Source organism: Momordica charantia (genome assembly GCF_013281855.1).
Source record: "Momordica charantia cultivar OHB3-1 chromosome 6 unlocalized genomic scaffold, Mcharantia_2.0 BLBB01000006.1, whole genome shotgun sequence".
Lineage (NCBI taxonomy): Eukaryota > Viridiplantae > Streptophyta > Magnoliopsida > Cucurbitales > Cucurbitaceae > Momordica > Momordica charantia.
The window spans coordinates 10116260-10142722 of record NW_028275164.1 but is presented as its reverse complement, the minus strand read 5'-3'; the positions used below and the strand labels follow the sequence as shown (position 1 = coordinate 10142722).

Here is a 26463-nt window from a genome sequence, read left to right as displayed (position 1 = left end):
ATTTTGAAAATCGAGTCAAAGATAAATTGGTTAGTCTAAAAGCACATCCTTTGGGGTAGAGAAAATTGCCCAAAGAATCAATAATCATATATGAAGCTCAACCAAGTAATCTAAAGTTGTATGCAAGAGAAGTAATTACCATAATGGAAATGGAATATTATCACTCAGCTATCTAATGATCCAGTTAATTGCTGCCTCCTACACGAACAAATCAGAACTAAACTGGAAGAGAACAATTCATTCGAGGACCAACCATTAAAATTTACTTCCAATATCTTTTACTCTTCTAATAATCATTCATTCCACAAACAAAATGAGCAGTGGTTCATCTCACTGGCACGTTTTCAATTCATCAGAAGAAACCAGAAAATCGTATACTTCCGACGACTGTTAGTCACCGATCCGAGTCTTATCCAACTCGTCTCCAGTGATGGTCAAAACCACAAACTCATACTACCAAAGTTACTGACAGTAGTAGAGGTGAAGAAGCCTACCAAAACTTCTATGAAGGGGGAAAACTAGAATATGCACCTGGACCATGGTGATGATTCCAACAATGATTATTTTCAATTTACTCGTAAATAAGCTATTTTATTACTAGTTATCAATGATACACAGACTAATATATAAGTACACTCTAACTAGTCACAAAATAAACTAAAATTCAGTCATTTTTTAATATATTGAAGTTCTTTTTTTTCCCCAATTTTTTAAGCATCAGTCTACTCCAGGCATTCTTGTACATATGGAAGAGGGAAACAATCACTTACAGTATTCACCTCCTTATAAGATGGGGCTTTGAGTGAAGCCAATTCTGAAAATGTTCAACTTGAACTGGATTCTGCAGGGCGTGACCCTTCCTTATTTGTGTCACTCAAAGGATTGTTTCCTCCATTCTCTGGTGTCTGCCTATTATTTGATTCTGAAACCGGGCTAGTATTCCCTACATTACTCGACTCGGGACTGCCATTTTTTCTACCATCTCTGGTTTCAAGACGTTCCATCATGCGCGATACTGTTGCTATCCCTGCATTAACCTCCCTTCTAACTTCAGAGCCAACGTCTGCCATTGAAGTGTTGCGAGAGAACAGTTTCTCCCTCCAACCTCTTGTGCTCTTTGCAATTGAATCTTTGTATCTGAAAATTAAAAGGAAACATAGAGATGACAGAGTCATGAAAGGATGAAATAATCAGATATTACACATGGAAAAACTAAAGGCCATTAAGACATATATTACAACCTCGTTGACACTGAATTAAGTCGAGACTTCAGAGAATCCGAGAATGATTGTAATTCTGATGGTCCTGCTCTATCTTGACTATTAGGCACTGGTTGACTGGTCGATCTCCTAATGAACGGTGGGGGGATAATAATATAAATACATGACCAATAAATTCTATGTAGCTGCATGCAATGATGACACATTTCAATTAAAAATGGACTAACTCTATAAAACCAATGAACACTGAATACCTATCACTTGATGGGGATCCAAGTTGACTGGCAGAATGTGAACTGGATTGAGGTGCTGAAGCAGAAGTTTGATCAGTTTGCACCGGAGATACTGAAGCATTGGATTGAGGGGACTCCTCTCCTGCAGATGGAGAGGGCGATAAAGTAGCTACCGTGATTCTTCGGGCTGCTTCACCCTCCCGATTGTCACCAGGAGGTGGAGAGGTAGGCGACGTATTGGGATGAGAAGAAAACACCAAGAATTGAGGATGGCCATGAATTCCTGACCGATGTCTGTGGCCTTCCCTTCTAGCACTATGGCGTGCTTGTCCCATGGCAGCAGCTGCAGCTAGGTGTTGGATTATGCGCTCCTCAAGATCAGCATCATTTGCACCAGCTGGCAGCTGGATTGAAAAATAATAATAAAAAAATAAAAAGTGTCCTGACTTAGATTTTGGTCCACATGATTTAATGATATTAGGCTAAAGAGCATATTATTGACTGCATACATGCTGTAACTCGAAGTCACCAAGAGTGGGATGGCGAAATATTGTTGAATTTCGAGATGGATTAAGTCTAAAACTTCTCTCTTGTTCTACTGCTTCGAGCAACTCCTGACTGCAAAACCAACTAAATTTAACAACCTTCCATCTACTCGTGGATTAAAATAAAAAAGTGATGCAGAAATGGAATCGGAACAATACAAACCTGGTTGGATCCTTCAGGCTAATAGGTTGCCAACACATGGGGCATTGGGAGCTTCTTTGACACCTATTCAACGATGAGACAAAAATAAAACATCCTTGAACCAGTCACGTTTAAATCCATTCAAAACCTCAAAATTTTGTAATTTCCTTCTAATACAGAAAAACAATACACGACCTTTTTGCAAGGTTCTCTGTCCAACTCAAGGTGATTGACAGGAAGCTAGAGAGTATTAAACCATGCGAACCTCATGGCCCATATGAAAAGTGAAAAACATCGCTGAACCTAAGGAGGAGGCACAGGACCTGACTAGCAGTCATACATTATTTTTTCTTCTTTTATGCTGTCCCTTAACCTTGGTTTGTGGTACCAAATTTCTTCATATTTTTTGGCGTGACAAGTGAAATTTTCCTTTACTAGCTATGGTAGAGACTTCCTGGGTGAAATGATTGGGTTCTCTCCTTCTGTTGGAAAATGTGACCACTTTGGGCACAGCTGGGAATATTAATCATGTTCAGCCGTATCTGGCTAGAGAGAGGAACACAAGGATTTTTCAAAATATTTTGCAAAATAAAAATTATATTTCAATTTCTGTGCAGATTAATGTTTCCTTTTGGGTTTCTCAGGCTTTTCAGTTCAAAATCTTTTTTCTTATTTATTATTCACTGTCGAGCTAGAGATACTTTCTCGGGGAGTTTCCTTTCTATATTTCCTAATGAAAGTTTCTTTTATTCCATCGAAAGGATGGAGAAATAAATTATTAACTGATTAAGACATAAACCAGTGGAGACATTTACCTAAATATATCAGTATATTTTCACTTATCTTAAATTTAATGTTATTTTAGATCATTAATTGAAGTAAATTAAATATCACTTGAAGAAAATTCAAATTTTAACTCGATACAATAAAAACATTTGATTGATGAAGAAGAATAATAAGACAACTTTCACTATTAGTCAAGGGTATGTACACCCTGAACAATTGAAGGCTCAAACAATTAGATGAAAGCACCCAATTAACAAACAAAATAAATTTACCATTTCTACTTGAAAATAATTAACCATCTCAACTCTAGTCTAAGAAGCTTAATATTTTCAACCTATTCTTCAAAAAAGAAAAACAGAAAACAAAACCCCTCTTGTATCCTTCAAACCAAAAACCAAAAGAAACGAAAAGAATAAAACCACTCCGAACTGATCCCTACCACCACGAAACATCATTAAAAAAGAGGATGGGAGAGATATCCTAAAACAAGATGTAAAAATCTTTTCCATAAATAAATTTCAACCATAAACCCCTCACAATGTAACGATAACAAAATACGTGATCCATAGGATTAGAATCACAACACAAGCAGGCTAAGAGTTAGATAATGAACAAACCAAACCAAGGGGTTAAATGTAGCTCGATATTCTAATAGGAAATGATATGTTTAAATGATTTATTACCTCGTAAAAGAGGGTGTTGTTCAATGATGAATGAGACATTGCTTCATGTTTCACCTGCCGTTTCAAGCGAGGGTAATGCCTTTTGGTCTATTTTGTGGAGTTGGCTTGGAAGGAATCGGAGAATTTTTAGAGTGTGGAGTGGCCTTGGGGAGGTCTGGGCTACAGCTAGGTTCAAAACTTCCCTGTCGGTGTTTGTTACTAATGTTTTTGTAATTATCATTTAGGCATTATTTTTATTGATTGGAACCATTTTTGTGTTGTATAGATTTTGTTTTGGCTCCTTTTGTGGACTTTTATTTGGCATTTTGTTTTCTTTCATTTTTCTCCATGATTTTCCATTAAAAAAAATTGATCTCTTACCAAATGGCAATTGGTTTATAGTATTTTGATACAATACTTTTGGTTCTCTTGAAAATACAAGTGCAACTGAATGACCAATAAATGATATGAATAATCACAACATAAACAGACTAAGGAGTGGATAATGAACCATGATATTTCCTGAAGTAAGATGTAATGCCCCTTAAAGAAAAATCAAACGAACATGTCACTTTTAGAGGGTTTTCATCAAACCAAACAATATTATGGGATTCAGCGATTGAACGTGAACCATACAAAATCAAATATGATTTTCAGGATGTTAGCAAGAAAGGCTACGTGATCCAGAAATGCTCAATATATTACAAAATTTAATAATTAAAAAAAACGACTCTAAACAGAACGATCACATTAGTTACATACCTATTTACGATCATTACATTCCAACTTAACTTTCTCGTATCATTTTGCTTATGATAGAATCCTAAAAGAACTTGACTCACCAAAAAATCTTCAAAACCATTTACTTGTATGTGATTTATTATGAAAAACCAAGTTACATATGAGGCAAGAACCGACCCTCCCTTAGCTCTTGATGTCAAAAACCACTTTCCCAGTAACTAACTCATTTTTCTACGGTTTTTGTTCATCCATTGATCTCCATTAAAGAGGGGGAAAACTTCCCAATTGCTTTGGAAGCTCTTACAACCTTACAATGTACAACTTGAAGGAGACAGATGTTCCTACTGAAGTTGAAGCCCAAGGGCAGTGCATGACCAAATATAAAAGTTATACAAACCACAACAATTTTTTGAGGTCAAGGGAAAAAAATGATGGATAGGAGACAATAATTCCTACACTACCAAAACAGATTGAGATTTCTAAGAGCAAAACGGTGAATTTCTATAAAACAAAAGAAAGGATTTCCACCCTATCACAAATATTGGGATGTAAGTCATAGTACTCATGATCCTAAATAAGATATTTTCCCTAAATGAAATCTCCTGTTCCATTTTGCTAAGAGAGCCGAATTCTTTCTGGTCAAACTATTGGATCAGAATAATAAGGTATTGGGCAGACTAATAGTAAACAATCATAAAGAGAAGAAGCCTTAATTACAAAAGAATTTCCCGTGTTTTTTTTTCTACCAAGAAGCAAAAAAAAAAAAAAAAAAAAAGACTGTATAAGAGAACAATATGAACAAGATTACAAAAATGGTCATACTTAATCCCCTTTTTGTTTGTGGTAGTGGCTGATGTCTTGAGCAAACTTTGATACAGAAATAGAGGAAAGGGTGCTGGAAAGGTAGTAAATTAGCAAGGAACAGATCTGGCTAAACCACCCCCAGCTTGAAGATTTCCTAACTCCCACTGTCTTGTCCACTGTAGAAGCTATCACCTAGATCTTAAATAAATGTGATTCTAACTATGCCACACTTACTAGTTTACTCCCTATAAAAACTTCTATACCCACCAGAACATCATACACTTGCAATCTTTAAAGATTTCTAAAATGACACATTAAGCAGTAGAAGAATTGTCATAGCAACAGGCCCAGACCCAGTATTGAGTCATAAAACCCCCCCAAGAGTACCCGGCATGATCCTCCGAAGTTTCATTCCTCTTCTAGCCCTGATAGCACTACTTAACAATTCAAATGCGTGAGATATCACTGACATTATATTAATGATTTATGATCTAAGTTGAATAATCATTTTCAAAAGCCAAGAACTTTGTTATCTTTTTTCCTTTTTCTCCTTTTCTGGTGGAAAGGAATACGAAGTATTTTTCACTGATTGGTGCCGTGCCAAGTATAAAAAGGGGAATGCCCAATAGCCCCCCATGCTTACAAAATGGTTCACCAATTGCACTTAATTAAAAGGAACTGATTATTTACAAAAAGAAGCTGCAATTAGAGGCAGGTATCTGGTAGTCTCCCAAACCTCATTGCACTGTCTTCGTTAACATATCAATGGTAAAACAAGATGATCATGTCACAAGTAAATCTGATATCTCAAAAAGATACTGCAAAAATAAATTACCATTCAAGAACGCACTGCAGATGAAACTCATGTTTGCAACTGGTCATCTGAACAAAATATAGCAACTGACTAAGTAGAACAGAAACCATCCGACTTGGGATTACATCAAATCACAATATATGTAATACCGTTGAAGGATCACTATCGCAGAAGTCTTCTAGACATATACTGCAAGCGTCACCACAAGCATCCTGGATTCCACCTTCGACAAAAGCCGCAGCTGATGTCAAATGCGCTTCAGATTTCTTAGCCTCGTCCATCGTTGGAGACTGTACACGAACACACAACGTAGCCCAATTCATCCACAGTACAAGCAAATATATGAAAAAAAAAAACACGATCTAATGTATCCAACGTAAACAAGGAGATGAGAAACAGTGCTTTCAAGTGTAATTTAGAGACACAACATACATTTTCAGTGACTTAAATCACACAGAGATACAGACAAAGCTCACACAAAATTTTCAGAACTAAGAGCAATACAGCGAAAAAGCAAATTCAAGAGAAAAATAAACATGAAAGAACGAAAAAAAAAAAAAAAGAAGTCGTCTCGTCACGTCTCCAGTTCAGTTCTTCCATGAAAATAAGATAAAAAGTAAAAAATTCTGCAAAGAGAATATATCCGCGTCCACTTTATGCGCAGAATAACAGCCAAGAGAAACGGAATCGCAAAAGAAGAAAGGAGATGCAGTATAATGTTCATGAAAGAGAATAACAAAAGCGAAGTACCTCCATGAAATTGGGATTGGATTGAGCGGAACCCTAGGGAGCGGAGGAGGAGGAGAATTGGGGTGTTCTTCGTCTCCGGTCTTGACTTTGGAAAAAGCTGCGTGTTCTTCGTCTACGCTGCAGCTTTAACGCGTGGCGTTGTTTTTTGTTTTTGGGAGCTTACTCGCGCCACTCGCTTTCCTACCAATACCCCCACGTCCTTGGCACAAGCCGTCGCGACATGGATATTTATTTTAATACAACAAATATATGGAGCTTCCATATTCAACTTCCCACCTCTAGGAAAAAAAAAATAAGACATCTTAACCTAAGAATTGAAAAGTTAGAAAAAAATATGAGATATATTAATTGAAGAATTGAGAGGTTAGAACTGTAACTATTATAATTATTACTAAGTCAAAGTAAACATAGTAATTGACATATATCTCCAATTAAGAGGATGTGAGTTCGATCCCTCAATCCCAAATATTGTACTATTCTAATTATTGTTTGTAAAATTGTAACTCGGAAGAGAATCCCTTAATGTAAGTTAAGGCTGCATTTTAAAAAATATATTGAATGTAGTATTGTATTAAAATTTTCATCGATAAAAAATGAGATTAAAAATAAAATAAAGATACCAAAAAAATCACAAATATTTTTAAAATACATGAACTAAAATATATATAAAAGTATAGAGATTAAAATAGATACTTTGAGAGTAGAACCATTAAAACGAAAAAAATCGGAAAGTATAGAAAAAAATGAAAATGAAAATTGCAAAAGTTACCTTTTAAGTTGATCAATCACTGACATAAAACTTGAAGTATTACAATTAATCTATCAAACATAGTATTGAATAATCTATTAAAGATACAAAACTTCAAATTATAGCATTGTTAAATTCAAGCCCAAATTTTTTACATTTTTTTGTTTTTTTTCAGAGCAAGCAAGTGTTGGGATGAGACACCTACGCAAAAACCTCAATTCTCGTTAGGAGGTCGAACCGAAGTCGGGGCTACCCTCCCACAGGCAAGGCGTACCTTTGTCTCAATGTTTTGAACTCAATCATTGCCTCAACTTGAGATATTTGTCGCTGTTTAACACTTCACACATTGCATTTGGATATACAAAAAAGATGTTAGAAGAGCCAAAAAGATTGACCTGTTGACCCTGGCACCTTCATTTGTACATAAAAAATTCATGGTTCTCCCATAGTTATAATAGCAATAAGCTACACAAAAAGTGCTGTCTCAATTTCCCCTTCTTCCATAAATTTAGCCTATAGCATTTCTGCAACCTTGAATTCATCCAATCAAAGTCACTGATCGCTAACAAAGTAGGATAAGAAACTTAGGGACTAAATTGACACCGGACAAAAAAATATTTTTTCCTAAAATTTTCTTCTATCCTATAACTTAAAAGAGCTATAAATATCAATAAGAAACATAATGATCTTATATTCAAGCCTAACTAACTGCACAACTTTTTTAGTAGCCACCTTTTTCTCAACCTCTCATCCAGTTTCATAAACATCATTGCCCTTTTCTTGTCGAGGGAGAGGAACTCACATGCGTCGAGGATGAGATCGTCGTCCAACCCGGGCATGGTTTGAACAATTTCGAACACTTGATCTGTGCAGGTTGGCCTTCTGCTATCTGCCAATGCATCAGCTATCCGGGCGACATTAGCAGCCATTGAACTCATTATTTGCACCATGATGTCACTATTGCGTCTTCACTTTAACGACTTTCTTGAATGCGAAGAGGACGACGGTCTAGTCCGTGTCTGTTTAGATGAAGCCTCCATGCTATCGGCACCGCTAGAACTATCACCACTCTCTGCTGCATCGTCCGATATCCCAACTCGGAGTACTGTATGGTCCTGGTCGTTCAAACCACGGTCTTTGTTGTGTTTTCCACCAATAGACCATCCTCCAGTTCTCTGTTCATTGCCAAAAATCATACACAGCTCATTGTAATTGTCGATCGATTTTGCTCGCAAGTCCTGGTCATCGGGGTGTTTCTGGAATGTGTGTTGAAAAGCAATGAGCAAATGTGCAATATTTCACATGTCCTTAGCCAAAATCAATAAACAGAAAAACAATAAAGAATGGTAAAAGTAAAAGTTATAATTTAACATCTACATTAATAAGAGGTTTTAGATGAGAAGAAATATAAAATCCAGCGTTCATCATCAATTAAGGAAATTGCATGATTAAATTGATAAGATGAACCCTGTTCATCAACTCTGAATCCTCCAACAAAAACCCTCCCTACTCCATGGTTAAGCAATCTAATTTTGGTATAGTACAAGAAATGTGACCATTTAGAGTACAAAGAACCAGACATAATCTCATTTGATTTACGTACTTAAATCAAAATGTGAAGAACAAATTTCTCAGTCTACATACTCAGAAAATGCAATTAACTTCCTTCCAACAAAACGTCAAACACAGAGTTGAAACTGGACATATCCAAAAGGCTCTCTTTTCACCAGTTGATTTCAAAGATATCTCAACTAACTAGAGAATACACATATAAAGGATTATATTCACGGTAACCCATCAATTTAAACTTTTAGATTCATTAGTAATTTAATATGATATCAGAGCAAAAGGTTCTCTAAACCTCTGGGTGTGTGGGAGGGTTAGGAATCTATAAAATATTAAATTTACCATATATTTTTTAGTAACCCAACAAACATAAAATGACCCTTTAACTTGTGAGAAAGTCACAATGGAGAAGAATGTATCTCACTGACACATGCTCTACAGCTATCAAAATAACATTATGTAATGGGATGAGCTGTAAAGTTTGGCCTACTTTAATGCCCTTTCTGGGCATCCCATCAGAATTATCTTGTAATTTTTCTTAAGTTTTGATTCTTCACAAAGCCTCAGTGATTGGGTTCGTCTCATTTGGACTCACTCATGTTTTTGTATTGCCATTATCTTGTTCTTTCATTTATCTTAACAAAGATGATTTTTCATCCAAAGAATAATATCAGACCATATTGAAAGATAAAACGATATATACATACCTTAATGTATGCAGTCCAATCAAAGTCATTGGCAACAACCATCTTGTGTCTCTCATCCCACTCAAACCCATCATGGGAGAGGAGTAACTTCACTCTTCCATACTGCTTTTCCCATGTGTTTAACCTGCTTCTAATGTTTTCTTTAGTCAAATCCAACGCAAATCTCTCATTTAAAACTGTAAGAGCAGCCGTGTAAGCTGCAGTCTTAAATGTTTCCTCAATCCTGTTTCCAAGAACCACTTGCTCAACTAGCAGCTTCGATAAGCAGGTATCCATCTCCTCAGTCCAAGTTATGAAATTTTCTTTTTCTGCTGCATTGTTACTTTGATTGTAGCATACAACTCCAGCATTTATAGCTTCATTATTAGCAGTTAAATCCAAATTAACATTAGCAGGATTGAGAGAACTTTCAGATGGATTGTCATACCCAATAATAATACACAATTCATCATAATTCTCAATGACCGTCCCTCTAAGAAGTCTAGCATCTGGGTTTCTCTGTTTCAATTGTACGTAGTACCATTTGAACACCGTCCGAGGAGAAAAGAAAAAGAAAAGAAAAATCATATACATCATTCTATGGACCAGTGAAAAACCAACTGAAATGTTATATACCTCAACAGACACATCCCATACTGAGTCCTTTGCAACCAACATCTTTCGCTGATCATCCCATTCAAAGTCACCTTGGTCTAAGAGGTTCCTCAGCACAAAGTACTCTCTTTTCCATGATTTAAAACGATCCTTAACTTGATCTTTTGTCAATTGAAGAGAAAACCTCTCTCTTATAGCCAATATAGCTGCATTATATGCAACAGTCTTGAATTCATTATCTACTATTTTTGTTCCCAAGAATCACTTGCTCCACGAGGACTCCACTGAGACAACAGTCCATTTCACTTGTCCACCTCAAGGGATTCCCTTCACAACCATTCTTTCCATCATACATAGCAACGTGGAAGTCAAAAATCTCCATATTGTAGTATCCAAAGAAGATGCAAAGTTGATCATAGTTTTCAAAAATTCTACCACGAAAGCTTCTGGCCTCAAGATTGACCTATGCACAGAGAAAATAATAACATATAGTTATTCCGGAGCTAAAGTTCAGATTGAATGCATCAGATACAGAGAAAAGGAAGTATCATTGAAATGATCAGTTGTACATTGAATAGTACCTATCCAGTGTAGTTTAGATCATATTAAAAAAATGAGATCAGAGCAGCAGAAATTTTACAAGCAGCATGATGGGTGATCAATGAACAATTCACCATTTAACTCGATTAAATTGATTGTCCCTCGTACAGGATGTTAATTTTTTTTTCCTTTTTTTAACAAGAAAAAAACTTTTCATTGATAGATGAAAAGATCGAAGAATATTCAAGAACTCCAAAAGATGGTGAAAAGAACAAACAACCAAACAGATAAAGTAAAGATCTCTAAAAATTACAAGAGCCAAAAATAAATAAAGTATCGAATTTCTCCAAGGAAAGATCTAGCAAGGCTGAGAAGAACCACTTGAAAACCAACTAACCAAAGCCACCAAAATCAAATCCTACAAGCTACAAAATCTGCAACATGCTTCAACCGAACTGAAAAGATCTTTGTAAAAGACCAAGAGTCAAAAAAGATGACCACCTACTAAAAACAAGAACTTTCTTAAAGGAGACCACCAAACCGGATAAAACCTCCATTGCTGCAAAAGGATTTAATATATTAATTCTTCCCCATTTTATCATGTAACTCATTTTCCAATTTCCAGTTACCTGCTCAATGACAGTTTTGAAGAAATTCCATAATGATATATAATGATTTTAGAGAACTTCAGGAATTTGCTCTAAACTCTAGTTATTGTGTCTCCTGAATGAAGAAGGATAGGACCAATGACAGTAAATATTTCATGGGTTTTTGGCAAAGAATCCAAAGACAATATTTTCCAATTGTTTTGTGGTAATAGATTCAAAAGTAAAGCTAAAATGGGTTCAAACCCCATGATGGCCACCTACCTTAGGAATTAGTAATTCCTATGTGTTTTCTGGCACCAAATGTTATAGGGTCAGGTGATTGCCTCGTGAGATTAGTCGAGGTGCGCGCAAGCTGGTCCAGACACTCATGGATATCAAAAAAAAAAAAAAGAGTAAAGCTAAAACATTGTTGATCAATACTATTAAAGCAATTTGGGGACTTCGGTACAAAATAAATCAAAGAATCTTTTAAGAGAAAAATACTTGAGGTGATTTTGGATTGAAAAGAACAATAGGTTTTTCAATAGCATAGAAAGCCATTTGATAACTTTTTGGGTCATGTAATTCTTGTAGCTCTTTCATAGTGTAAAGTTTACCTTCTTACAGCTACAATCTTTGTTACCTTTGTGCCAATTGGAAGAATTCTTGAAAATTCTTTGGCTTGTGGTTTAACTTTCCTTCCCTCATTTTGTAATTTCATATCATCTATAAAATGTATGGTTTCTCATCTGAAAAATAAAGAAGAGTAAAGAAAAACATACTACTTTTGGTTCTTAGGATGTAGACCAAGGCTACTTGGTTGAATATTACTCTTTAGGAGATTTAGATTGAAAGGAACCCAACATATTTCATTGAGAAGAACGAGAAATGGATTTTGACAAGACAATTTTTTCCTAGCTAGGTGGTGCTCTTTTACATAGAGATTTTTGTAACCATTATTTTTTCCCATTCAAGCCAATTAGAAAGTTACTTTTGTGATCACCTTGCTATGAGTGTGAGGTAGAATATCTTTTCTTCTCTCCTATTATACATCTCTTTAGTTATGAAATATTTCTAACCTCAAAACAAAAGGGAAAAAAAAAAAGAAACAAGAATAGAAGTTTGACGCTATTAATTCAAAGAACATGATCGAATGCATGACAAAACAATATCACTCACACTATTAAGCAAATGCTGAAATTTTCCACTTACCTTGATATAATCATCCCATACTGAGTTATTTGCAACGATAATCTTTCTTGTCTCATCCCAACTGAACCCATCATGAGAAAGAAGTTCCTTCAGAATACGATATTGTTTCTTCAAAGTTCTAAGCCTATTTCTAATGTACTCTTTTGTCAAGTCGGGCCCATATTTCTCACTTAAAGCTGAAACAGCTAATCAACTACCCCACGTTGTAAAGTTTTATCAAGTTTACAACTCGTCGTCACATATTCCACGAGAGTCTTCCCAAGGTAACGATCCATATGACTAGTCTATCTTAATTTCTTTCCTGCTTATCACTGCTCTGAACGTCTAATACAATCAAAGAGTCTCGCTTACTTTTTGTCAAGATTTCTTTAACTTCAGCACCATCATCTGAAAACGTCGGTATTGCTTGATCAGCCATGATAATACACCATTCATCATAATGTTCAATAAACTTTTCCCGGAATTGTCTGGCATTAAGGTGTGCCTATAAATCACACGAAATTAAGAAAATGCAAGACATGATGAAAGCTGAAGCAAACTAATAATTAACGTATCAAAGGGGATGATATTTTACCTTAGTGTGGGAATTATCAGCAGTTACCATCTTTCTTGCCTCATCCCATTCAAATCCCTTATGAGCAAGAAGCTCCTTCAAAATTTGAAACTGCTTTTTCCAAGTTTTTAATCGACTTAGTTAAACCACCACCAAAGTTTTCATTCAAGACTTTAAGAGCTGCTGAATATGCAGCAGGCTTCCAAGTGCCGTCAACCCTGTTTCCTTCTTTTACTTGCTCAGTAAGAATCTTGGCAAGAAAACGGTCCATTTTACATGTCCAAGCCAGGTAATTTGGTCTCTCTTTCATGTTGCAACTGCCAGGCAGATACACCTTCTGATACATTGCTGAAAATTCAAAGAGAACAAATTCATGTGCTGATTCGAATCTAATAGAACAGTTTTTTGTTTGATAGAACGCAAGGAATAGGCAATACAACTAATCATCAATCAATGTAAGACTTTACCCATTTAAAAACCCACTCACTCTTAGCTCCAAATAATTAGGAACAGAAGGAAATAAGCATTTAAAATTCCATGAAATTGCAGATCTCAACACCTTTACTTCCATTTGAGGAATGAAAACCAGTCATATAACCCAGTTCTAAAGGACCACGTTCCTATCTTCTCTAATTTGAGGTATGTTCTCTCTCCAATTTATTTTTGTTATAAGAAAACAGTTCTTTTTTTTATTTCTTATCATGAAAAACAAAGGGGAAGAAAAAACAGCTCTAGTTTGGGGTAGATTCTAAACGTAATCCCACAATAAGGTGGCATAAAAGACAATGGCAAATCGATACTGATAAATACAACGATAAATTACCCATTCCTTTTCTGCTAGAAATCATTTATCTAAGACTTAAATCCGTACCAAGGAATCACGCATCTTCATCCACCTCCAGCTTGCTCACTCAGCCTCACCCAGAAGATAACGCTAATGCATAACCACAGTACTCGAACGGCAATAACTATCAGTGAGTCGGTGCAGAAAGTACTTGGCTTTGGAAAGGTCAGCACTAACAGAGTATTGTTATTACTTCGAAACTATGGTCTTGGCAAGTTTATGTTCTCTTATTATTATTTGATTTTATTTTTCTAGACCATATCCATACTCAATCTTTATGTTGGTATTTGCTTTTATCGTTAAAATACAACAAAAAATCTTTATGGATACGATCCAGTTACATACTACAACCGACGAATCGTGTATACTTGCACGTGTTGTCAACACAGTTGTGTGGACGCAACACTTTATCTATTCATTTTGAAATGAAGAGTTTTGGTGAAGCTAGGTGTTTCCTTGTTTGGAGATTGAAAGGTCAAGTGAGATATTTCATCTCACATAAAGGATATGCAGCAAGTTTATTGAATAATTTTAGTACGAAAGAGTCAAAGCCAATGACTACTCCTATGGAGCCATCCTTGAAGTTGATTAAGGCAGAAGGAAAACTATTGGCAGATGCAACAACTTTTCGACAACTTGTTGGTAGTTTAATTTATTTGACTATCACAAGACCTGACTTCTCTTACTCTGCAAGTGTCGTTGCTCAGTTTATGGAAAAACCATGTGAAGCTCATTTAATTGCAGTAAAGAGGATTCTTTGATATGTGAAGAGCACTTTGAGTTTTGGCTTGTTGTATAAACAAGCTACATATTTTGTGTCGAGTGGTTTTGTTGATGCTGATTGGGCCGGTAATGTCAATGACAGATATTCCACAATCGGGGTACTGTTTTAATACAGGTTCAGGGGCCATATCATGGTGTGGTAAAAATCAAACCTCTGTTGCTCTTTCAAGCTGTGAAGCAGAATATGTAGCCGCTATTATGGCTACTCAAGAGTGTATTTGGCTAAAAAGACTTACGAGAGAAATATTCTCTATTTTGGACTATCCAGTGTCCATTTTTTGTGACAATGAAAGTGCAATCAAGCTTGCAGAGAATCCCGTGTTTTATGCTTGTACAAAGCATATTGAAATACATTTTCACTTTGTTCGAGAGAAAGTTCTGACACAAGATATTCAATTGCAAAACATAAATTTGAAGGAGCAAGTTGCAGACATATTTACTAAGGCGCTTGACAAACCCAAGTTTGAAGAACTCAGAAGTTCACTTAGTGTTGTTGACCGTACATTTGCACTAAGGGGGAGTATTAAAAACTAGTGCAAATTTATTTAATTATCATGTTAGTACTTGATAGATTTTAGGAGTTAGTGAGTAGTGGGTAGTTACTTTCACACTTATTAGAAGTAGTGGTTAGTGGATGTAAATTTGAGGAGAAAGTTTGGGCATAATGGTTTAGTGGCATGATGGTGTTGATCGGAGAGAAACTCAAGGGTAGTGGCTTAGTGGTCAGTTTTATTAGTTCACTATAAATATGTGTAACTAGTTCTCATTTATAAATCAAATCCTTCCATCAAATCCTTCCATCGTAATAAAAAAAAACAAAACAAAACAAAAAAAGTTCTTCATTCGTAAACATTTATCTTGCTTCCTATGTATTGTTCATCTTCGTTTTTTCGTTACATTGATAACTCCATCCAACACTCACACAAGAGATCTGCAAACGGGTTTGGTGCTAAGTCCAGCATATTCTAATGCTTAAGTTAGCATAATATTTACTTGATAGTAAAAGTGTAGGGTTGTAAGAGCGTACTCGCACCCTAGGTCTCTCCTTCTATTTAAATAGGAAGTCTTTTAGGGGTTGGTTCGTGTTGACTGGCTCGACCAAATTTAGGTCAACTCAAGTCTAGTTTAGTTTGATGGTTTGACCTGGGTGGCTTGACCCATGTCGTTTGTCTAACTTCAATTTAAGCACTTCAATTTACGCGAGTTTTGTAAGATAATTTTACTCATAATAATGCTCGAGTTTAGCAATATTGATAATTGATTTTATTTTTCTGTATTTGTTAAAATATTTTTAATGACATTTAATCAACTTTATTAAAGAGTCTAGTTAATTATAATATCGAACGGTCAAAGTTAATATAAATTATATAAAGAATTTAAGAATATGAATCTTAGAATTCTATGTCATTTATAGATCATGTGTGAGCAAATCAAGCCAAACTCCTAAATCTTGGAGAAGCATTGACATTTAGGTTACATCGTATTCTTTTTCTCTTTCATTTTGTGAGCCTATTTTTGGAGAAAAATCTACCTCACATTTCTGTACTTGTTTTCTATGACATCTTATATTAATTTACTTAATTACCTAGAATATCCATCTCTTGGTATGGGCTAATTTTATAAATCATATAATTTAAAAAATAAATTACACATTTAAGGTAGATTAGAAACCAAAATTAAAAAAAAATGTGAAATAAAATAATATAAATCATAAATAGGGTACATTCCAAAACTATTGACAAAAATAGGGTGGTTATGGTCAAAATCAAAATGTACACGAGTTACACGTGTCCGCTTGAGTCTGATGTGGCTGGCCAGTTGGACTAATAAATCGTGTACGTTGTACGCGATTTGAGGGAACTCGTATACATTGTACACGATTTGAGGTAAATCATCGTGTACATTGTACACAAGTTTCCACAATATATATATATATATATATATATATATATATATATATATATATATATCCTTCTAAATTAAATACCAAGTGCGATTTGTCTTGATTTTTTTTCTTTTTTGTGCAAAAAATTAAGAAAAAAAATTCAGTCTTTTGTTGCTGGATGAATTGTGAACTAAATTCATGTACCACAAGTTGATTAATAAAAGTTCTGTCTACTAAATTCATGTACCACATTATAATAAAAATTAACTTCAATGATAAACTAAGTTCAAATCCATTAATAAAAGTTCAGTGCACAAGTTGATTTAAATGTAAATAAACTGAAATATTATAAAATATCGATAAAAACTCATATATCACATGATGGCCATCTTCTCAAGCGAGCTCCACGACAAGGTTGAGGCGTAGCAATATGCGATGATGGATGATGAATTATATCATCCATATCTTGTTGTATTACCTCAATAGGTGATAGCTGTGGTAATGAATTCGGTGAATGAATTGAACTTGATGTGATGACTGAATGAACTACAAGTTTAGGAATCGTACTAAAATATAACTAAAACAAAAAAAGGGAGGAATAAGATCACCTTCGACGACTGCTGGTGGAGGCTGATAACTCTCTAAAAGAGTGCAAGAATTTCATATAAATTAGCTAAGGATAGCCTTACCAACACCCAATCTACATTGATTTTGTGCAAAGAATATTATAAATTCACCATCCTCCTTATTTTTGAAAATAATGCTGAGAGTTATGAAGAATGACCTAACTTTTAATGTTTTGATGCAGCATTGTTGATGCTGTAGTATCGGAATGAAAAATACAGAAAAGACAGAGTTGATAGCGACATATTTTTACCTGAGAATTTACTGAGTAAAACGCAGATTCACCTGATATTCTGAGCTGGGGCCTACTTTATCCGTTGTCCTAAAATCAAGGATTGGTATAAAAGCAACATTTCAAGGTTGCCTCCATTCATTCTTCATCAAACCCTAGAGAGAACAATACAAGAGAAAAGGGAAGACACTTGGAGAGGAACCAAAGAAGACAACTTCTTCTTCTTTTGTACTCTTTAGTGCACAAGTTTTGTATTTTCTCCTTCCATTTTCATGTATGACATTGCGTGGCTAAGTTTATTGTAAGGGGGAGGATGTTATGAACTTGTTCTTGGGCTGTAAACTTTGCTTTGGCTTTAATGATATATATACTGAGTTGAAGTTATTTTTAACATTTGATTTTCAATGTGCTTGGCCAACATATTGGAATGTCTCTTTATTAGCTTTTGGAAAATTGTAATAAGGAGTGTTTGACTTCAACTCGTGCTAGATCTACATGAGTTTAGAGCGTGGGTACTTAGGAATAAATCTCACCTAGTAAGGCTATAAACTGTGCTGATATGCTGTCATGTTTGCCCTAAAACGTAATAGCATAAAATCTGGGAAGATTCCATGTCTGTTTGGCCAGTATATTACATTAATGCAGTAGCATTGTTTACGCGAGTCCAGAAAAAGTCACATAAATTCTTCCCCTTACCCTTTAAAAACCAGTAGTCGATCTCTTATCTGCGCATTCTCCTATAATCGATTTAGTTTTATTTGGTTTTGTTTTGTTTTTACTCAGCAAATTAATGGTGCACTATTTTGTTTGATGTCCTTTAGTTTTTCATGTTCAAAATATTTTTGTTAATTTATTTGTTTTCTTAAGTAAAATATTGAATTGTTTAGTTAATCCCTGTGGATACGATCTTTTTAACAGTTGTGTATACTTGCACACAAGAGTTCTAAACCGTACAATAGAGGCAGCGACGACGACGAATGGCAGTGCAACGGTGGCTGAGTTGAGAGAGGAGAGGAAGAGAGAGAGGATAAGGGTTTTTGGTTTAAAAATGAGAGGTGAGGGAGGGGTGGGGTGGAGATGGAACTCGTGTACATCGAGTGTATCGTACACGAGTTTGGGATTGCACACGATTTCCTACAACACACATGTGCACTGTTGGAGCCACATCAGATGAAACTCGCGTTCGATGGACGTGAGTTTCATGAATTTTCTAAATCGTGTACATTGTACATGATTTAGCTACTCTGCATTTGAAAATAGTTTTAAACTTGCTTTATTTTGTTTTTTTGTTTTTTGTTTTTTTTACATTATTAAAAAAAAGTCCCTTGGTATAGCATGTGACTTCAAATTTTTGTGTGGACATCAATACTCTTTTTCAATTTAACAAGAGGCGGCAAATTTTCGACTTCTAAAGAGATAAGTACAATATCTTTTACTAATTAAACTATGTCCATGCCAAAATGCACATAAACACTTAGTTTTAACAATAGATATTGTTACGGGTGAAATTACCTCATCAAATTTCTGAGTTAAAAGCTATATATGAAAGAGATATGGGTCGAGCCACTTGAGTCAAACCACTCAGATCCGAGCTGATCCAAATTCGGTCAAGTCGGTCCACCTGAACCAACTTAATGAGACTTCTTCTATAAATAAAATGAGAAGCTTATTAGAACTCGAGGTACATTGACAAAATCCTACTTTTTACTTCTTTTAACGAGACTCTTTGCTAACTTAGTTATTGTAGTGTGTTGGGCTTAACACCACACTGTTATGTAGATTTCTTTATGTGCAAGTGTATGTTGAAGGTATCGACGCTAGAAACTAGAACCAAATTCTTGCATCAATAAATTTGACTTCAAATATTTGTGCACCTTCACGCCTATGAATTTTTTAACTCAATATTTTTGTATGTGAACAACAAACTTTCAATCTAGGTATGTTAGAAACTTAAAACGTAAATTTTTGAAACCTCACTAACAAAAATGGTTCAAAAATTCATGGAGGAAATTGGTGTTGGATTTAAAGGTGTGAAAGATAGTGTAATTTAAAGAAACTTATTCACATATACGTTGTGAATATGTTTGTGGTTAATTCTTTTAATTTTGGAGTTATTTATTTCAATGGAAAAGTTGTTTCTTTATTTTGTTAATGTGTAACTTTATACATGTTAAAGTTACATATGTAACATATGCAAAAATGTTACATATGAGTTTAATTTTGTGTAATAAGTTACATGTTTGGACAACTATATATAGTTGTGGTTTTGTTCATTTTGAGATATCCAAACATACCTCAATTGAGTATTGTCCTCCTCTCACAAGAATTCTCTCTTCTTTTTGAGTTCTTGTTTGTGTTGAGAGCAAGTGTCTAAGAGTTCTGCCAGATCCGAGTAGTTCGAAGTTGCAGTTCTACCGGAGTCAGTCGTTGTATCCTGCTGAGACGATCGCTGTAGTCTGCTAGCAACTTGTGCAGGGTGAATAATTGTCTTCAGGTCAGCACTATTGAAGCGTGCCTCGACTATTTTGATCAAGTTTTGGTGTTCATCAAGTTGTCAAGATGATCTTCTACCTCACCACCCTAGAAGGTATGCCCAACTACTCCCCTAAAAGCAATCACTCCTAAAACTGAAGTTGCCAAACAAGCGTGGTTGCATTCAGATTTTCTATGTCGCAACTACATCCTGAGTTTTCTGGATGATACCTTGTATAATGTCTACTGCAATGCCTTTGATACTTCAAGGCAATTGTGGGAGGCATTAGACAAGAAGTATAAGCTGGAAGATGCTAGTACTAAGAAATTCCTTGTTGGAAAACTCTTAGATTATAAAATGGTTGATACCAAGTTGGTAGTCAACCAATTGGAAGAATTGCAAATTATCATCAGTGATTTGCAAAGTGAAGGATTGGTTATTAATGAACCATTCCAAGTTGCTGCTGTGATTGAGAAATTGCCTCCTGCTTGAAGATAATTCAAATGTTATCTCAAACACAAGCGAAATGAGTTGTCCATGGAGAATCTTACTGTGAAACTCCGCATTGAAGAGGACAACAGAAAGGGAGACAAAGAGCCACGTAAAGTTGAAGCTAATGCCTATATTGCTGAAGCTTCAAGGCGTCATCCCAAGAAGAATCACGCCAAGACAAAGAATGTGAATCTTGGGCCAAGGAATGATGCTAACAAGCGCATTCGTGCAATCTGCTAGGTTTGTGGCAAGAGTGGCCATATAGCTGCAAATTGTAGACACAAGAAGGGACAAAGCTCCAACAACCAGCCAACACTGTGGAAGATGACAATTTAATTGTTGTCATCTCTGAGGTAAATATGGCCTTTGACACCAAAGGTTGGTATATTGATACTGGTGCTACTAGGCATGTCTGTGGGGATAAATTATTATTCACCACTTATGAGAAGCTAGATGGCAGTGATAAACTGTACATGGGAAACGCTTCAACAGCCTCAGTGGTAGGCAGAGGAAAAGTCCTACTGAAATGGACTTCTGGAAAGATACTTACCCTCATTGATGTGTGGCATGTGCCAGAGATTAGAAAGAATCTTGTGTCAGGAACCCTACTCAATAAAAATGGTTTCAAGCTTGTATTTGAGTCAGATAAGTTTATTCTGACTAAGGAGGGTATGTATGTGGGAAAGAGCTATCTAAATGATGGCATATTCAAATTGAATGTACTGGCACAAGTGCCCAAGAACAACAATAATAATAACAACTCTTCTACTTATATTGTTGAGTTGTGTGATGTATGGCATTCTAGGCTAGGGTATGTCAATTATCATTCTTTACAAAGAATGGTAAGTGTAGGACTATTGCCTAATTTTAACATTGATAATAGACACAAATGTGAAGTTTGTGTTGAATCAAAGTTTTCTAGAAAGTCATTTTCGTCTGTGGAAATAAGTAATGAATTACTTGATTTAATCCACAATGATGTATGTGATTTGAAAAGTATTCCCACAAGAGGTGGTAAGAGATACTTTGTCACATTCATTGATGATTGTAGTAAATATTGCTATGTATATTTATTACATAGTAAAGATGAGACCTTAGATGTTTTCAAAACATATAAGGCAGAAGTTGAAACTCAACTTGAGAGGAAAATAAAAGTGCTTAGATCAGATAGAGGTGGTGAATATGAATCATCGTCACTTTCTGAATTTTGTGAAGTTAATGGTATAATCCATCAAACTACAACACCTTATACACCACAACAAAATGGTGTAGCTGAAAGAAAGAACCGAACTTTAAAGGACATGATTAATTGCATGTTAAATAGTTCAGGTTTACCACATAATTTGTGGGGGGAGGCTTTGCTTACAGCAAATTTTATCTTAAATAAAATTCCACATAAGAAGAATAATAAGTCACCTTATGAAGTGTGGAAAAAGAAGTTACCCTCATATAAAATACTCAAAGTGTGGGGGTGTTTGACAAAGGTACAAGTTTCTTTACCAAAAATGACAAAACTTGGACCTAAGACAGTTGATTGTGTCTTTATAGGCTATGTCATGCATAGTGCTGCTTATAGATTCCTGGTGATTAAATCAAAAATACCTGATATTAATAACAATACTATTATGGAATCTATTGAAGCTGAATTCTTTGAGGATATATTTCCTTTTAAAGAAGAAAGACCGAAAGGTAATGGTACCAAAAGGAATCATGAGGCTAGCTTTTCGAAAGGTCAAAACGATCAGGAACCTAAGATAGAACCTAGAAGAAGCAAAAGAGCTAAGAAAGCTACTTCCTTTGGACCTGATTTCATAACATATATGATAGATGGGGAGTCTCAAAATTTTCAAGAAGCTGTGTCATCTTCAGATACACCTTATTGGAGAGAAGCTATCAATAGTGAGATAGAATCCATTTTGCAAAACAATACATGGGTTGATTGATTTACCTCCTATGAGTAAACCAATTGGAAGTAAATGGATTTTCAAAATAAAGCTAAAGGCTGATAGCACTATTGATCAATATAAAACCCGTTTAGTAGCTAAAGACTGTCGTCAGAAAGAAGGGCTAGATTTCTTTGATACCTATTCTCCAGTGACGAGGATTACATCTATAAGGATGTTAATTGCTATAGCAACTTTACAAAATTTGGAAATACACCAAATGGATGTAAAAACTGCATTTTTAAATGGAGATTTAGATGAAGAAATATATATGGAACAACCTGAAGGGTTTGTTGTAAAAGGACTTGAAAATAAGGTTTGTTAACTTGTCAAGTCTCTATATGGGTTGAAACAAGCACCAAAACAATGACATGAGAAGTTTGATCACATTATGTTATCTAATGGATTTAAGATAAATGAGTGTGATAAATGTGTCTATGTTAAAACCATAGATCAAGATTGCGTCATTGTTTGCTTATATGTGGATGATATGTTGATAATGAGCACAACTAGAAGTGTTATTGATTCCACTAAAGGATGTTGAATTCCAACTTTGATATGAAAGACCTTGGTCTTGCTGATGTTATCCTTGGAATCAAAATAACAAGAAATCCAAGTGGATATATACTTTCTCAATCTCATTACATAGAGAAAGTGTTGAGAAAATTTGGTCATTTTGAGAGTAAGCCAGTAGTTCCGTTTGATCCAAATTGTAAGTTGAAGAAGAATAATGGTGAAGGTGTATATTCTCTAGAATACTCTAGAGTTGTGGGTAGTTTAATGTACATAATGAATTGTACAAGACCTGATATTGCCTATTCAGTAAGAAGATTGACAAGATACACTAGCAATCCCGGGCATGATCATTGGAATGTGTTAGTCAGAGTTTTAAAGTACTTGAAGTACACTTTGGACTATGGATTGCATTATACGAAATATCAATCTGTACTGGAAGAATTTAGTGATGCTAACTGGATCTCTGATAGCATGGAGACTAATTCAACCAGTGGGTATATATTTACCTTAGGTGGAGCAGCTGTGTCATGAAAATCTTCAAAACAGACGTGTATAGCACGATCTACTATGGAATCAAAGTTTATAGCTCTTGATAAAGCTGGAGAAGAAGCACTACAACAAATCTTGGTTTTAATGTCGGACAAAAAAAAACACGGAGGAAATGATGTCGGACAAAAAAAAAACACGGACAAAACCATGTCGGACAAGGTAAAAAATTCGCCAATTTTTATTATTATTATTTTTTAAAGTATCCATGCCGGGCCTAGCCCGCCATTGTAAGTTTAGTTTTAATGGCGGGCCAGGCCCGACATGAATAATGTGTGATTTTAACCCTAACTTCAAAATTTCACGCAAAATTTTACACTCGATATTTTTTTGCCTCCCACCTCCCTTTGCCGCACGCGAAACTCTCTCTACCATCATTGTGAACCCAACTCTATTCCTGTGGGAAGGCCAACGAAGAACCACGTACGGTAGCGCGAGCGACGGTCTAGCGGTGAGGAGCGATTTGCCCACAGCAGTGACGGCGACGACGAGCGAATATATTAGGCAGTGGCAACAACATCGAAGGTTCCATTCTTCCTTCTCTTCTCTTCCCTAGTATTTGCTCGTTTTCGTCTCCTTCTAGTTTGGTAACTTCTCATTTTCTTCTGGTTTGAGTTTGGGTTATTTTATCTATAACTTCTAGTTTTTTTTTTCTCTTTCTCTGTTGTGCCCTGTTTCACGAATGAAAAAAAAATGGATTGAGTTTAGATGAGAAGGGAAGGGAATGAGATAATCTTGTTTGTTGGAGGGAGAAGAAGACCCATTTCACACACATTCCATTAATCTTGTTCACACACATTCCATTAATCTTGTTTGTTTGTTGGTAACGGAGAGAAAAAAACTTTTAGATTTGGCTAAAGTGGGAAAGTTGTATAAGAAAAGATGGTTCTTTTACTGTCTCTCTCCTTCTGTGTGTTAGGTTTAGTTTTGCTGTAAACCCACCAATAAGAAAAAGAGAAAGGAGGAAGCTGGTAGATGTATAAGGCGGGGGAAAGAGAACTTTTAGGATTTTTTTCAAGATTTTAATTTTGCCCGTCCCTGCCCTCATGTTTAAAAATGAGAGAAAGAGAGTTATAGAGGGATTTTGAAAGAAGGGTATTAAGGATAGGGTCTGCACTAGTAAAATTTGGGTTCTCGTAACGTGACGCTTTCAGGTAAGCCCACCAAAAACCAAAAACTCCTCCGCCGGCTGCTGTTGTTAAACAAAAAATAAAAAGAAGAATGTGTGTGAAATGTATTCTCTATTCTCATCTGATTAAAACTTTTCTCTACTCCCATCATTCAAAGAATGAATTGGCAACCTCCAACATATTTTTGAAGTGTGGCTGTGGGTGTGAAATGTATAATAACCGAAAGAACAAGCAGTAAGTCCAATGGAAGAAAAAGAAGAGAGAAATGTTTTTTTTTTTCGGGGAAATAACTGTAAGCTAGCAAACCCAAAACTATTGTGAGTGTAACTATGAGAGAGTTGAAGAACTTATGAATTTTGTTAAAGCATCATGCTCACCTAACTTTTCACTAATTTAATTAATTTGATACACTCTATTTCTTTCATAACCTTCCATGTTTACTAGGTACCACTTTAAACACCCCACCTTATCAATCCTTTGTTTCTTAAGCATTTCTATTTTGCTTCTTAAGAATCCGACAAAGTACACAAGCTTAACCATTGTTTTTTTTTTTGTAGATTAAACTTTCATAAATTTAGTACTGGATAAATCGTGGATGACAAAAAATACTTTGATGTTGCCACTAAAGAATGTGCCGCTCGAATTGTAAGTTTCTATGTTTTTTATTTCAATGAGATTTCGAAAGTGGGATGTTTAGATGATAATATGATGATAAATATTTGTGATAGGATGAGTTGGCTACAATTCACAAGGGCGAAGATGTTTTAATTGAAGCATTAGACACCCCCAAACATAGAGGCCGTGCGAGGGGATTAGGTGAGTTTATTTCACCATTCCTATATTTTAATGTTGCCAAAAGGAAGTAAAATTTGGGATTGCAACTTCAAGACCAATCCGAATTGAAGACTCAGAGCTTACAATAAAAAAAATCCACAACTAAAGTCAGTAATGTCTCAAAGAAAAGGGAGAAAGGGAAGGAAGTTGTCAATGCACCTACTAAAGTTTTTATCCCGGATGAACAACCAACGATGGTAACTAATTTGTTTTAGTTTTGACACTTACTGTTTTTGGACACGACACTTAGCTTTTTTGTGCATAACATTTAACATTTTGCTTTTAAATTTTCTAAGGGAAAACTGTGTCATCTGGATATTGGATCAATGGAGAACATTGTTGCAGTTGGCACAATATTTGATGATGACGTTCAAAGTCCAACAATTCATAGTGCCATTGGTAGCTTCATGGCATGGCCTCGTCAACTAGTAATTTTAAATGAGGAGAAAAAGGTATGTCTTGTTCTAACTTGAGTGAAGTTTTAACTTTTCGTTTGTTAAATGTTGTTTGTAATTTTTTTTGTCAATGGTTCCTTCTCCTCGAACATCCAAGCCAAGAACACAATCATCTGAACATATTGATGTCCACATGACTATTAAACTCCTAAATCAATATGTCGTGCGTTCAATGAACAATAAGGATGTAATGAATTCAATATCGATGATTACATATTTGGAAGGGAGAAGATCATTAGTTTAACACGTGATGACATCATGCAATACTACGAGATGATTGAAATAGGCTATATGTGTGTGCTCACGTACATCGCGTAAGTATATTAAATCTATTTCATATCTTAACTTCACTAACTATGAAGTTTAATGTTTTACAATTATATGTTTAGGTATCTTTGGAATGAATGTGAGGAGGAGACACATAATAAGTTCTTGGTGGTTGATCCGGACAACATTGTACCACAAATGATGTCTCAAGAAACTTGTTCTAGATCTAGCCAAC

General features: G+C 35.3%; 1 protein-coding gene and 1 non-coding gene across 5 annotated transcripts; both read right to left on the bottom strand.

Annotated features, from left to right (window-relative positions):
• Positions 1–545: 545 nt before the first annotated feature.
• Positions 546–6899, bottom strand: LOC111020776 (E3 ubiquitin-protein ligase RHF2A). Of its 4 annotated transcripts, none has more exons than XM_022297549.2 (8): positions 6698–6899; positions 6097–6237; positions 5969–6015; positions 2162–2224; positions 1963–2071; positions 1475–1857; positions 1242–1349; positions 546–1137 (listed from the first exon to the last, which is right to left on the bottom strand). In XM_022297549.2, exons 1-8 carry the CDS (start codon positions 6701–6703, stop codon positions 825–827), a joined length of 1170 nt encoding a protein of 389 aa, XP_022153241.1. In that variant the 5' UTR covers positions 6704–6899; the 3' UTR covers positions 546–824. The 4 variants fall into 4 exon arrangements, with proteins under 4 accessions (XP_022153241.1, XP_087981718.1, XP_087981719.1 ...); XM_088125592.1 differs by lacking the exon at positions 6698–6899 and adding an exon at positions 6380–6641; XM_088125593.1 differs by lacking the exons at positions 5969–6015; positions 6698–6899 and having other exon boundaries at positions 6097–6234.
• Positions 6900–7815: 916 nt separating this feature from the next.
• LOC111020761 (uncharacterized) lies at positions 7816–14254 on the bottom strand. The gene is made up of 7 exons (XR_015791256.1): positions 14028–14254; positions 13226–13552; positions 12944–13135; positions 12652–12840; positions 10334–10775; positions 9719–10216; positions 7816–8701 (listed from the first exon to the last, which is right to left on the bottom strand). It is a non-coding gene; the product is annotated as an uncharacterized LOC111020761 (transcript).
• Positions 14255–26463: the final 12209 nt, after the last annotated feature.